This window comes from Chiloscyllium plagiosum, unplaced genomic scaffold (genome assembly GCF_037043375.1).
Source record: "Chiloscyllium plagiosum isolate Xiang-an unplaced genomic scaffold, Cpla_swu_hap1 HiC_scaffold_10, whole genome shotgun sequence".
Taxonomy (NCBI): domain Eukaryota; kingdom Metazoa; phylum Chordata; class Chondrichthyes; order Orectolobiformes; family Hemiscylliidae; genus Chiloscyllium; species Chiloscyllium plagiosum.
This window is the reverse complement of record NW_028270148.1, coordinates 118,602,260-118,614,674: the sequence shown is the minus strand read 5'-3', so window position 1 is coordinate 118,614,674 and position 12,415 is coordinate 118,602,260. Positions and strand designations below refer to the sequence as shown.

At 42.9% G+C, this 12,415-nt stretch overlaps 1 protein-coding gene across 2 annotated transcripts in view; it reads right to left on the bottom strand.

The window, feature by feature from the left end:
* Positions 1-2,531: 2,531 nt before the first annotated feature.
* abcb10 (ATP binding cassette subfamily B member 10) overlaps positions 2,532-12,415 on the bottom strand; it is a 33,696-nt gene continuing 23,812 nt past the window's right edge. The window contains exons 8-13 of one of the 2 annotated variants that reach the window (XM_043704243.2): positions 9,460-9,669; positions 9,185-9,264; positions 8,869-9,049; positions 8,725-8,768; positions 8,146-8,180; positions 2,532-3,452 (exon numbers count right to left, since the gene is read on the bottom strand). In XM_043704243.2, coding sequence (XP_043560178.1) covers positions 3,197-3,452; positions 8,146-8,180; positions 8,725-8,768; positions 8,869-9,049; positions 9,185-9,264; positions 9,460-9,669 — 806 coding nt within the window. In that variant the 3' untranslated portion in view covers positions 2,532-3,196. The remainder of the gene's footprint in view (positions 3,453-8,145; positions 8,181-8,724; positions 8,769-8,868; positions 9,050-9,184; positions 9,265-9,459; positions 9,670-12,415) is intronic. The other variant, XM_087991716.1, reaches the window with a different exon arrangement.

Here is a 12,415-nt window from a genome sequence, read left to right as displayed (position 1 = left end):
TTTTGTACAATTTCAATGTAAAACGAAATCTGCCCTATTACATAGCCCACAAAACACATTGAATTGAGATCCTGATTCAAACAAGGCAAACAGTTACTTAAAAGGATTTTCTGAACCAGTATTTTAACAAACGAAAAATGTTTAAACAACACTCTCAGCATGGCACAATTTACATTGAATCTTTTCTTTTTCAATCCAAGTATTAGTACAAACTTAATTTCAGCATTTCCTCATTTTTTTTGCATCCTATCAGTGAATTAAACTGATAAAGAGAGAAAACCCTCACAGTGGACCACATGGTGCCACAATCCAAGCCACTCTCTTCCCTGAGAACAAAGACTCTCAGAGCATCAAATTTCGCCACTACGGGAATTTAACCCCTTTCTCACTTTACTCCTCACAGGGGCTTGAACCCCACCTAAACACAGAGAACCTGAATCCCACTTAATCACATAGAACTTTAATCTCAACCAAACAAAAAGGACTCAAACCCTTGTTTGTCACTGCATTGGGGACTCTAACCCCTGTACAGCATGGAGGACTTGAACCTCAAAATTAATCCACTTCTGGGGACTTGAACCCCAGGACTGTGCAGAGGACTCTAACCTCAATCACATGCTCAGAGGACTTGAACCCCAATGCAGCACAGAGGATTCAAACCTCTGCCTGCCGGCACGCTTGTAAAACGGTGTCTCTCGACTGAACTAATTACCATTCGAGGAATCTGTAGAATAGAGTGTGATCGAGTGAGGGGACCATCCCTGGCACACATGAATATCGAGAGGGACCAAGGTTTTAACGTCTTGCGAGCGCATCCGTCTTGAGTCACCGATATTCCGGGCAGTTGCTGACACCGTCCAATCGTAACTATTCGTTTGGATCCCGCCGACTATGCCAATATTGTCCCGTTTCCCCCCCTCAGTCAAAGTAAGACGCTCAGAGACACGGTATAGTTTTATCTCCTTCATCTTTATTCTGGGCCGTGGAGGGAGAGCGAACAATCACTCTGCACAGGGACATGAGTTCTCGGTCTTCTTCAGAAGAGCAGTTTCTCAATGAACTATATAGTAATTTTACAGGGAGGTGCATTCAGATCAAGCAACATGCATATTAATTGGGTGACCATTACAATCAACAAGTATCAATAGAAGAGACCAAGTCCTTTACTGTTATACAATGAATGTTTTTAACCTTGTTAACTGGATTCAATGAATACTTTTCATCTTGTTAAACTGACCTTACATACTGAACGCTTCCAATATTGTTAAATACCTCTACATAAATGACTGCTTTTCCACCTTGTTAACCCATTACCCTTGCCTCCAGCACCCCATTGTCAACTGCAAGTTCTTATCATCCTCAGCTGAACCTCGTTTCACTATACTCAAAACTTAACTTTCCTTACCTGCTCATACCCAATACACATTCTCATTGGGTATCTCAAATCCCTGCAAAATGCAGACAGGGAAGCGAGAGGAAGATGTGTTTGGTGGCAACATTTTGCTGGAGTTGCCTGAAATGGTAGAGAATGATACTTTGAATGCAGTGGCTGGTGGGATGAGAAGTGAGGACATGGGGGAACCCGATCACGTGGTTGTGTGATGGGAAGGGGCAAAGGTGGAAGTACAGTTGATAGGTCAAATGGAGTTCAGGGCCCTGTTAACTTCAGTGGGCAGGTAACCATGATTATGGAAGAAGGAAGCCAGGTCAGCAGTGCTATTTTGGAAGGTAGAATAATCCGAACAGACGTGACGTAGGTGAAGGGACCATGAGAGTGAGATGGAGTCCTTGCACGACATGAGGTGTGAAGAGTTGTAGTGAAGGTAGCTATGGGAGATGGTGGCTTCATAGTGGATGAGTGAACAGTTTATTCCCTGAAATGGACCACATGTAACTGCAGAAGGTGCAACATTTTGTGGGTGGCACGGTGGCACAGTGGTTAGCACTGCAGCCTCACAGCACCAGAGACCCGGGTTCAATTCCCGCCTCAGGCGACTGACTGTGTGGAGTTTGCACATTCTCCCCGTGATTGCGTGGGTTTCCTCCGGGTGCTCCGGTTTCCTCCCACAATCCAAAAATGTGCAGGTTAGGTGAATTGGCCACGCTAAATTGCCCGTAGTGTTAGGTAAAGGGTAAATGTGGGAGAATGGGTCTGGGTGGGTTACGCTTCGGTGGGTCGGTGTGGACTTGTTGGGCCGAAGGGCCTGTTTCCACACTGTAGGTAATCTAATCTAATCTAATCTAATTTTCCCCTTCACCTCCTCCCTGCTCACCATGTAAGGAAATATTTGGACCTTGGCTCAGTTGAGCAGATTTCCAATACCCTTCACCAGAGCCATATTTCCAGAGGTGCAACCCTCATCTTCAGCATGGGAAACAACTCTGGAGATGGAATTTAAAACTTCTTCAGAAGTGTCACTAGGCCTGAAGTGTTAAGTCTCTTGTCTTACCAGAGCTGCTGGCAGACCTTCTGAATTTTTTTCAGTGATTTGTTTTTGTTGTTCTAAGTAAAATGAAGACTCTATTTAAAATTGGTTATAAATTGATCATTTATTTTACTGTAAAATTGATAACATAGATAAAGGGTCAAACATTTGTGAAGCAATTTAAAATTCACATTTATAAACACTTAGGATTGATTCAATCACACATTTCATCTATTAATCAAACATTTCACACAATACAGACTATACAGTGGTGAATTTCACCAATTATTTCAAGTGTTTTTCATTATCACAAAGGAATTTGTCATCCCTTGAAACATTTGGAGAAAGTTACAGAACAAATGTGTCCTTTAAAAGGTGGTTCCCAAAATAGATAAAAATGCTTTTAAAACTCCGTGGCAAAGAGAAGCTATGGCCATTTAAAAATTTGCTTTCTTCTCAGTCACTCTCAACCTTTCCTTGTGTAAGGCCTCACAATGAAGACTTGTCCAACAAAGCCATGGAGAAGCTGGTCCTGAGAGCTGCACAATTGCTGAACCAGGGTTGAACTGGGCTTTCTCACTCTGTGGCTCACATTTGATACCTTTCACCAGTTACTTCAGTGCTATAGCAGAAAACCTGAACACTGTTCAGAACACAGGTTTCAAAATCTGTTTAATAAATCAGTGCTGCAGTTAATCAGAACCCAAGGCATTTCTTGGTTGTTTTGACCTGGAGGTATTTTTTTTGGAGAGGAGTAACATTTGGGAGCATTACACTTTCAACACATGTTTTTGACTGTTTTGCAAAATTGTTTGTTTCTCCACAAGTTTGCGAAACAATCCATCCGAATTTGCAAGGAGTTCCTGGTGGGTACCATATTCAACTATTCTGCCCTGGTCAAGGACTGCAACAGCATCAGCATTCTGAATGGTTGACAGGCGATGGGCAATGATCAGTACAGTCCTTCCTTCCATCAATCGGTCCAAAGCTTCCTGCACCAAATATTCATTCTCTGCATCCAGCGCACTTTAGACAAAAGAAATTTAAGAGCAAGGCGAACAAGGCAAAAATGTCATTAATTAAATTAAAATTAGAAAATGCTGGAAAAATTCAGATCTGCAGCATCTATGGACAGACCAACAAAACTGAAGTTACAGGACTTCTGAATTAAAAGAGGTGAAAAATTGTTTCTTATGCAATTGCGAGAGGGGCAAAGAGTGAATGGAATGGATAATGACAGCTCCGAGAGCAAAACAATACTAAATGGTGGTAAAATAGAGAGGTTTACAAAAGGTGAAATGATAGGTGCGATAAAAAGTGTAACAAATAAGGCACAAACAAGACAGTCACAAAAGGGTTGTAATCAAAATGGAAGACAGAGGTTATTCTCTGAAGTTCTTAAGCATAACATTGAGTTACAGAGGCCTTTAGATACTAAGTAGAAAATGAGATGTTGTCCCTCTAGCTTACATTAAGCTTTGTTGGAACACTGTAGCAGGACAGAAATGGGAGTATGGAAGCAAGATGTATTTGATCTCACCAATATAAAGACCATCACATTGTGAGCAGTGAATACTGTGGACTAGATTGAAAATAGTACAAATAACATGTTGCTTCATCTGGGGGGTGTGTTTGGAGCCTCAGACAATGAGGAGGGATATAATGTGAGGGTAAGGGTTATACCTTCCAAGATTGCATGGTTGGAACGATAATGAACTATTAGTCATGATGGAGGAGCTCCTGCAGATTTCCAGCATTATACAGAATTATTTGACTATTATGATTCTAATGAAATTTAAAATCATTGCTGTCATGTCACTGAACCCAAAGGTATCTCTGTGTCCAAGTCCATGGATGCCAGAAGGTGTCAGCACAGGTAGACAGGGTGAAGAAGGCATTCAGAATGCTTGCATTGATTAGCTTAGAAGTAGAATACAGGAGCAAGGAACTCTATGAAACATAGGTTATGGCCACAGATGGAACATTGTGCAGTTGTAGTCATCACACTTTCAGAAGGACATGATTGCACTTAGGAACGTGCACAGGAGATTCACCAGGATGTTGCCTGGGATTATCAGTCTCTGTTATGAGACCACACAGGATAGGCTGGGTTTGTTTTCCTTGGAGCAGAGGATGATCGAGGGGGGAAAATCTCAGGTATACAAAATTCTGAGAGGTGCAGGGTAAATGGAGGGAATCTTTTCCCCACAGCAAACGTTCCTAAGACCAAACAGCATGGAGTTTAAAGTGAAGAGTAAGTGGCTGAAAGGAGATCTGAGGAATTTTTTTTCCACCCAGAGGATGATGGAATCGTGGAACATGCTGCCTGAGAGAGTGACGGAGGCAGGTACTCTCACAACATTTAACAAAGTCAGAAGTCATACGACACCAGGTTATAGTCCAACAGGTTTATTTGAAATTAGAAGCTTTCGAAGCTCTGTTCTTTCATCAGGTGAAGATGCGATGCTTTGAAAGTGGACGATTTAAAATAAACTTGTTGGACTATAACCTGGTGTTGTGTCACTTTTGACTTTGTCCACCCCAGTCCAACACCGGCAATTCCACACCATAACATTTAAGCAGCATCTGAATAAGCACTTAAAATGCCAGGGCACACTAAGTTGTGGTCCAAGTGCAGGTAAACAGAATTGTATGATTTGGTATTCATTAGGCAACCATCTCTGTCAACCAAAGGACATATTTCTATGCTATATGATTATAATTTTAAATTACTCAAATTCTAAATCAGACTGATTATAGTAGCCAACAGACCGGAATACATCTTTTTATTTTTCTGTTCATGTGATGTGGTCATCACTAGTTAGGTTAGCATTTTCTTTACGCATCCATAATTTCATAAAAGGCAATTAAGAGTCATATTGCTGTGGGTCTGATACATGATTGGTTGATAAAAGGCATTCAATATAAGAGATTAATATTCATTAATACAATTACAAATTACTGACAATAAACTATACCATTAATTTGCCATGAGGCTATTAATGGAGAAGATCCTTCAGGATTTTGTTTATTCATTCAAAGGATTTGAGTGTCCCTGTTTCAGCCAATATTTACTGTGCAACCCCAATTGTACGGATATAGCAGTGAGCTGTCTTATTGCACCACTGCAGTCCTTGGGGGGGGGGGGGGGGGGGGCGGTGGTGTTCTCATCGGTCTGCTGTCCTTGTTCTTTTGATGGTACAGGTTGCACGTTTGTGCAATGCCTCTTGCAGATGGTACATGCTGCTGCCACTGTGCATCAGAAATGAAGGGAGCATAAGTGGTAGATGGCATGTCAATCAAGCTGCTGCTTTGGCCTGGATGGAATCAAGCTGCACTCGTCCAGGCCAAATGTAGAATATTCTCTCACTCTTGACTTCTAGCTTTTATAATCCTAGCCTCTGACCTGCTCTACTCAGATATATGGCTCATCCATAAAAAGAAGAAAATTATTGTTGGAACAGCTGAAGATGATTGAGTATAGGAGAACTACCTGTAAGAACTACAGGCATGTCCTGCAGCTAAGGTGCCTGACCTCCACAACCATCTTGCTTTGTGTCACGTGTGACTCAAACCAGCGGAGAATATTCCCCTGATTTTCCATTAATTCTTTGAGAAAGTGACCAAGTTGATAGATGAAGGAAGGGCTGTAGATGTCAAATACATACACTTCAGTAAGGTGTTTGATAAGGTTCCCCATGGCAAACTAATAAAGAAAGTGAAGTCACGTGGTGTGCAGGACATTCTAGCTAGTTGAATAAAGAACTGGTTAAGCAACAGGAGACACAGTAGTAGTTGATAAGAGTTTCTCGAAACGGAGAAAGGTGACCGGTGGTGTTCCACAGAGATCACTGCTGGGGCCACTGTTGTTTGTAATATACATAAATGACATGGAAGAGGGCACTGTTGGTACGATCAGCAAGTTTGCAGATGACACGAAGATTGGTGGAGTAGCAGAAAGCATAAGGGACTATCAAAGAATACAGGAGGATATAGATAGACTGGAGAGTTGGGTGGAGAAGTGGCAGATGGAGTTCAATCTAGGCAAATGTGAGGTGATGCATTTTGGGAAGTCTAATTCTAGAGTGAACTATACTGTAAATGGAAGAGCCTTGGGAAAGGTTGATGAGCAGAGACATTTGGGAGTTAAGGTCCATTGTATCCTGAAGGTTGCTGCATAGGTGAATTCTGGATTAGTGGTGCTGGAAGAGCACAACAGTTCAGGCAGCATCCGAGGAGCAGTAAAATCGACGTTTCGGGCAAAAGCCCTTCATCAGGAATAAAGGCAGAAAGCCTGAAGCGTGGAGAGATAAGCTAGAGGAGGGTGGGTGGTGGGGAGAAAGTAGCATAGAGTACAGTAGGTGAGTGGGGGGAGGGGATGAAGGTGACAGGTCGGGAGCGGTGGGGGGGGGAAGGGTGGAGTGGATAGGTGGAAAAGAAGATAGGCAGGTAGGACAAGTCATGGGGACAGTGCTGAGCTGGAAGTTTGGAACTCGGGTTGGGGGGGGTGGGGGGGGGGGGGGGAAATGAGGAAACTGTTGAAGTCCACATTGATGCCCTGGGGTTGAAGTGATCCGAGGTGGAAGATGAGGCATTCTTCCTCCAGGCGTCTGGTGGTGAGGGAGGCATGTCCTCCATGTCCTCGGCAGAGTGGGAAGGGGAGTTGAAATGGTCAAGGCGGCATATGGTATGCTTGCCTTCATCAGACAGGGTATTGAGTAAGAACTGGCAGGTCATCTTAAAATCGGACAAGCCGCATTCAGAATACGGTGTACAGTTCTGGTCACCATATTACCAAAAGGATGTATACACTTTGGAGAGGGTGCGAAGAAGGTTTACGATGATGTTGCCTGGTATGGAAGGTGCTATTAGGATTGTTTTCATTAGAAAAAATGAGATGGTGGGCAGGGTGGCTGGTGGGGGAAATCTGACTGAGATCTACAAAATCTTGAAGGGTATAGACAGGGTAGATACAGTTAAGCTTTTTCCCAGGGTGAAGGATTCAATAACAAAAGGTCACGCTTTCAAGGTGTGAGGTGAAAAGTTCAAGAGGGATACACGCGGCAAGTAACTTTACAGAGGGTGGTAGGTGCCTGGAACGCATTGCCAGCAGAGGGAGTAGAAGCAGGCTCGGTAGATTCATTTAAGATGCGTCTGGACAGGTGCATAAATAGGTGGGGAGCAAAGGGAATCAGACGCTTAGAAATTGGGCGACAGGTTTAGACAGTGGATTTGGATCAGTTCATGCTTGGAAGGGCCTGTTCCTGGGCTGTAAATTTTCTTTGTTCTTTAATTTCATATTTGCTAGGATTCTGATGCCACATTCAGTCACATGCTGCATGGATGTCAAGGACAGCCATCTTTGCCTGCCCTCTGGAATTCAGCTCTTTTGTCCATGTTTGGAGAAAGGTTGCAATGGAGTTGGAAGCGATTTGCCCTGACAGACGCGAAACTGAGCATCAGCACACTGATATTCTAATTGAAACCTCTGTTCCATTTGTCCCTCTCTCAACCTTAAAGTAGGTGTTAATCAAGCCGCCCAACAACCCCCTTCAGCCACAACCCATAACACGTTCTTCAAACTTAAAATTGATCAGATCCTGAAAGATACAACTCAGAAGTGTTGTTTCAATTAACACCCTTTCTACTACTAATTAATTTTTTGGCAGGTTTTGCAAATTGAGAAATTCTCTCAACATAAAGTCTTAAAATCTCTCACCTGGTGGCTTCATCCAGCAGCAGAATTTTGGGATTCTGAAAGCATAAAGAATTATAGCTTAAAAACTGCAGATGCTGTAAATCAGAAACAAATACAGAAATTGCGGGTCTGGCAGCATTTGTGGAGAAAAATCAGAGTTAACGTTTCAGGTCAAGTGACCCTTCCTCTCAATTCAGAATTATGACTTATCCGTTAACTCTCTTGATACTCTACAAAGTAATTAAACATGTCTGTTACCAGGTAGGGAGGCTTACGAAGAGCAAAAGAGATTTTAATTTCTCACATGTCAACTGGCAATTAGGATCAGGCACAAGTCACAAAGTGAATCACTGATTGAGGTTATGACGGTTAAAGGAGAGAAGTTCAGAAGATTGTAAAAACATCTGACCTGCAAACTTCACCTTGCAGTGAAGCTTTCAATTTTATATAATTTATTGAAATATTATTTTTCCATACCTTCAGCTCATCTACTCAGATTGGGGGTATAGAAGAGCGGGAGCAGGTCAGCGAGGCCTTCTGCATGGCCTTCAGGTGTTACTTGAAAAATGAAAAGGTCAAAATCAAGCACAGGAGCCTCACCTTGAGTAGAGCTCGAGCAATTGCAACCCTCTGCTTCTGACCACCTAACATAGAGATAGGACAATGAGAATTACAACGGAGAGGATTATTCCATTGTAGTCTCAGCAAACAGCAGATGAGATACCCCAAACATAGTTAACTCACCTGAGAGTAAGATGCCTTTCTCGCCAACCACTGTTTGGAAGCCCTTAGGGAAGCTGCGGATAAATTCAGAAGCGTTGGCAATCTTTGCAGCCTTTTCTATGTCCTCCATCATCAGTTGAAAGGGATGGGTTGCCCCATATGCAATATTCTCTGCAATTGAGCAGGAGAATAGAACTGGTTCCTGAGTACCAAAAATAACCATAACATTAAAGAGCAATGGCTTCAAACAAAACTGAGTTTATCAGATTCTTGCTATTGCATTTTCCCCCCCTCTGCCTGGACCCAGATTTTAACCAATTCCTTCTACCCATTTTACCTGACTCACTGCACCCATATTTTTCCGCAACCAGAATGGATTGAGGCTACGAACATCATGCCCATCAACAGCGACAGTACCTGAAATAGAAATATTGCACTCAATAAATCCTTACCACTTCATGTGATTGATTCCCATTCACTACCGTATTACTCTCAAGAGTACTGCAGGAACACAAAGCAATGCAGTCCTGCTCAAATCCTCCATCAGGACCTCTCCAAGAAACATTTCAGAATCATTAGCCATGTAAAATCCTGCATCGAATCCAATATTACCTGAAACAGGGTCGTATAGTCTGAGCAACAATGACATTAGTGTTGATTTTCCTGAGCCACTGGGTCCGACTACAGCAACCACAGAGCCTGCTGGGATAGACAAGTCAAGCTCACTGAACACTGGAATCTCTGGTCGGGTCGGATAGGCAAAAGTGACTCTGCGAAATTCAATGGCACCCTTAAACTGATCAGGCTGCAAGATCATACCCACTAAAAGAAAACATAAATAGACATTTTCAAAAAGGCAACCAATTTCACATTCTACAAAACCTGAAATTTGACACAGTACTTTGGCTGACTGAACATTTATAGAAACATAGAAAATAGCAGTTGGGTCCTCTGAGCTTTCTTCACAGCTCAGTACGATCATAACTAATCATCCAACTGACTACCCTGTTCCTGCTTTCGCCCAAAGAACTATATCTCACTCCTTGAAAACATCTGGCATTTTGACCTCAATGACATTCTGCGGTAGTGAATTCCACAGGCTCAGCACTCTGAAGAAAGTTCTCCTCATCTCAGTTCTAAATGGCCTTTCCTGTGACCCTTGGTTCTGGACTGTGGTCACTGGGAACATGCTTTTCTGCATTACCCAGTCTGAATTTTATAGTGTCTGAGAGATCTCAGTCAGAGTCAACGTTGTACAGCACAGAAACTGACCCTTCGGTCCAACATGTCCTTGCTGACCAGATATCGTAAATTAATCTAGTCCCATTTGCCAGCATTTGACCCATATCCCTCTAAACCTTACTACTCATGTACCCATCCAGATGCCTTTGAATTGTACTAACTATACCAGCCTCCATAATTTCTTCTGGCAGCTCATTCCATACACACACCACCCACAAAAAGTTGCCCCTTAGGGCCCTTTTAAATTTTTCCCCTCTCCCCTCAAACCTATGACCTCTAGTTTTGGATACCCCTACCCTTGGAAAAAGCCCATAGCAATTCACTCTATCCATGCCCCTCATGATTTTATAAACCTCTGTAAGGTCACCCCTCAGCCTCTGATGCTCCAAGGAAAATAGCCCAACCTATTTAGCTGCTTCTTATAGCTCAAACCCTCCAACTCCAGCAACATCTGTGCAACACCCTTTCAAGTTAAACAACCTATTTCCACAAGCAAGGAGACCAATATTCCAATAAGTAGCCTAATCAATGTCCTGTACAGTCTCAATATGACATTCCAAATCCTACACTCAATGCACTGAACAATAAAGGCAAGGGTATCAAATATCTTCCTCATGAGACTGTCTACTGTGACTCCACCTTCAAGGAACAATGAATCTGTACCCCAAGGTCTGTTTGTTTGAGAACACCCCCCCCCCAGGACCCCAACTTTGTGTGTGTAAGTCCTGCCCCGGTTTGCCTTACCAAAATACAAAACCTTGCATTTACCTAAATTAAACTCATCTGCCACTCCTTGGCCCATCTGATCAAGATCCTGTTGTACTCCTAGATAACCTTCTTCACTGTCCACTACACCTCCAATTTTAGTGTCATCTGCAAATTTACTGACAATTCCTCCTATACTCACATCAGTTCTGAAAATTATTTTAATTTTTTTTATGAATACCATAGTGATCATCTTGAAATATCCCAGAGCAAACAATAAATGTTACAATCTCAACTCCAGTGAATATAATGATTAGATTAGATTACTTAGAGCGTGGAAACAGACCCTTCGGCCCAATAAGTCCACACCGACCCTCTGAAGAGCAACCCACCCAGACCCATTCCTCTACATTTACCCCTTCACCTAACACTATGGGCAATTTAGCATGGCCAATTCACCTAATCTGCACATTTTTGTGACTGTGGGAGGAAACCCACGCAGACACAGAGAGAATGTGCAAACTCCACACAGTTGCTTGAGGCGGGAATTGAACCCGGGTCTCTAGCGCTGTGAGGCAGCAGTGCTAACCACTGTGCCGCCCAAAATCTTAAACAAATCCAGTTTCTCTTCATACATCAGTCCTGTCATCCCAGGAATTAGTCTAGGAAATCTTTGTTGCACTCACTCCATAGCAAGAGCATCCTTTCTCAGATGAGCAGCTAAAAACTATGCACAATACTCCAGCTACGATCTCATCAAGACCCTGTTCAGTTTAAGCAAGACATCCCTGCTCCTGTACTCAAATGCTCTCGCTATGAAGGCCAACACACCATTTACCACTTTTTTCACTGCCTGCCACACCAGGATGCTTACTCTCAGGTGACTGACACACAAGAACATAGAGGTCTCATTGCACTTCCACTTTCCCAATCTATTGCCATTCAGGTAAAAGTCTGCCTTCCTGTTTTTGCTTCTGTTAGCAATGCACAAAATTAGACTGGGAAGGTTGCAGTTGGCAAGGCGTCTTGCAGACAGACAGATTTCCTCGAAAACCCTCCAACCTTCCTTCAGCTCATCCTGCAAAAATCCTGAAGGGAGGGGGTGATTAACTCTAAAATTTGCCCTTTGCGCCTGTTGCATGTTGGCCTTCAATTGCTAATCACAGGCAATGACCTCAGCAGATACACATTCATTGTTCAGGTTGTAAGTGCCAACAATTCACTGGTTGTTCTTCTAAATGGCCTCAATGAGTGGGTGCAGACAGGATGGAATCAGTTTTAAAATCAGAGCCCCCTACTAGTTCTGTTCTTTTCAGTGCCCTTCATGACATACTATTTCAATATGCTACATGACTGGACTTCAGCTGCGACCTGACTGCTGGTTTTCACAACTTAATTCTGCACTGTTAGCAGAACATGAACAACAATGAAAAACATCATCTGTAAACTGACACCTGCTGTCAGAATGCTGCTCACTGACACTGATCAGGACACCTGCTCTACATTCTCTGCTGTATTGGCACTGAACATCCTGGACTGGGAGTATTATGTGACTGGAATGGGGGTTGTGTGCGTGCGTGGCAGTGACCATGCCTCCATGTACCACCTCAGCACAAGGCTT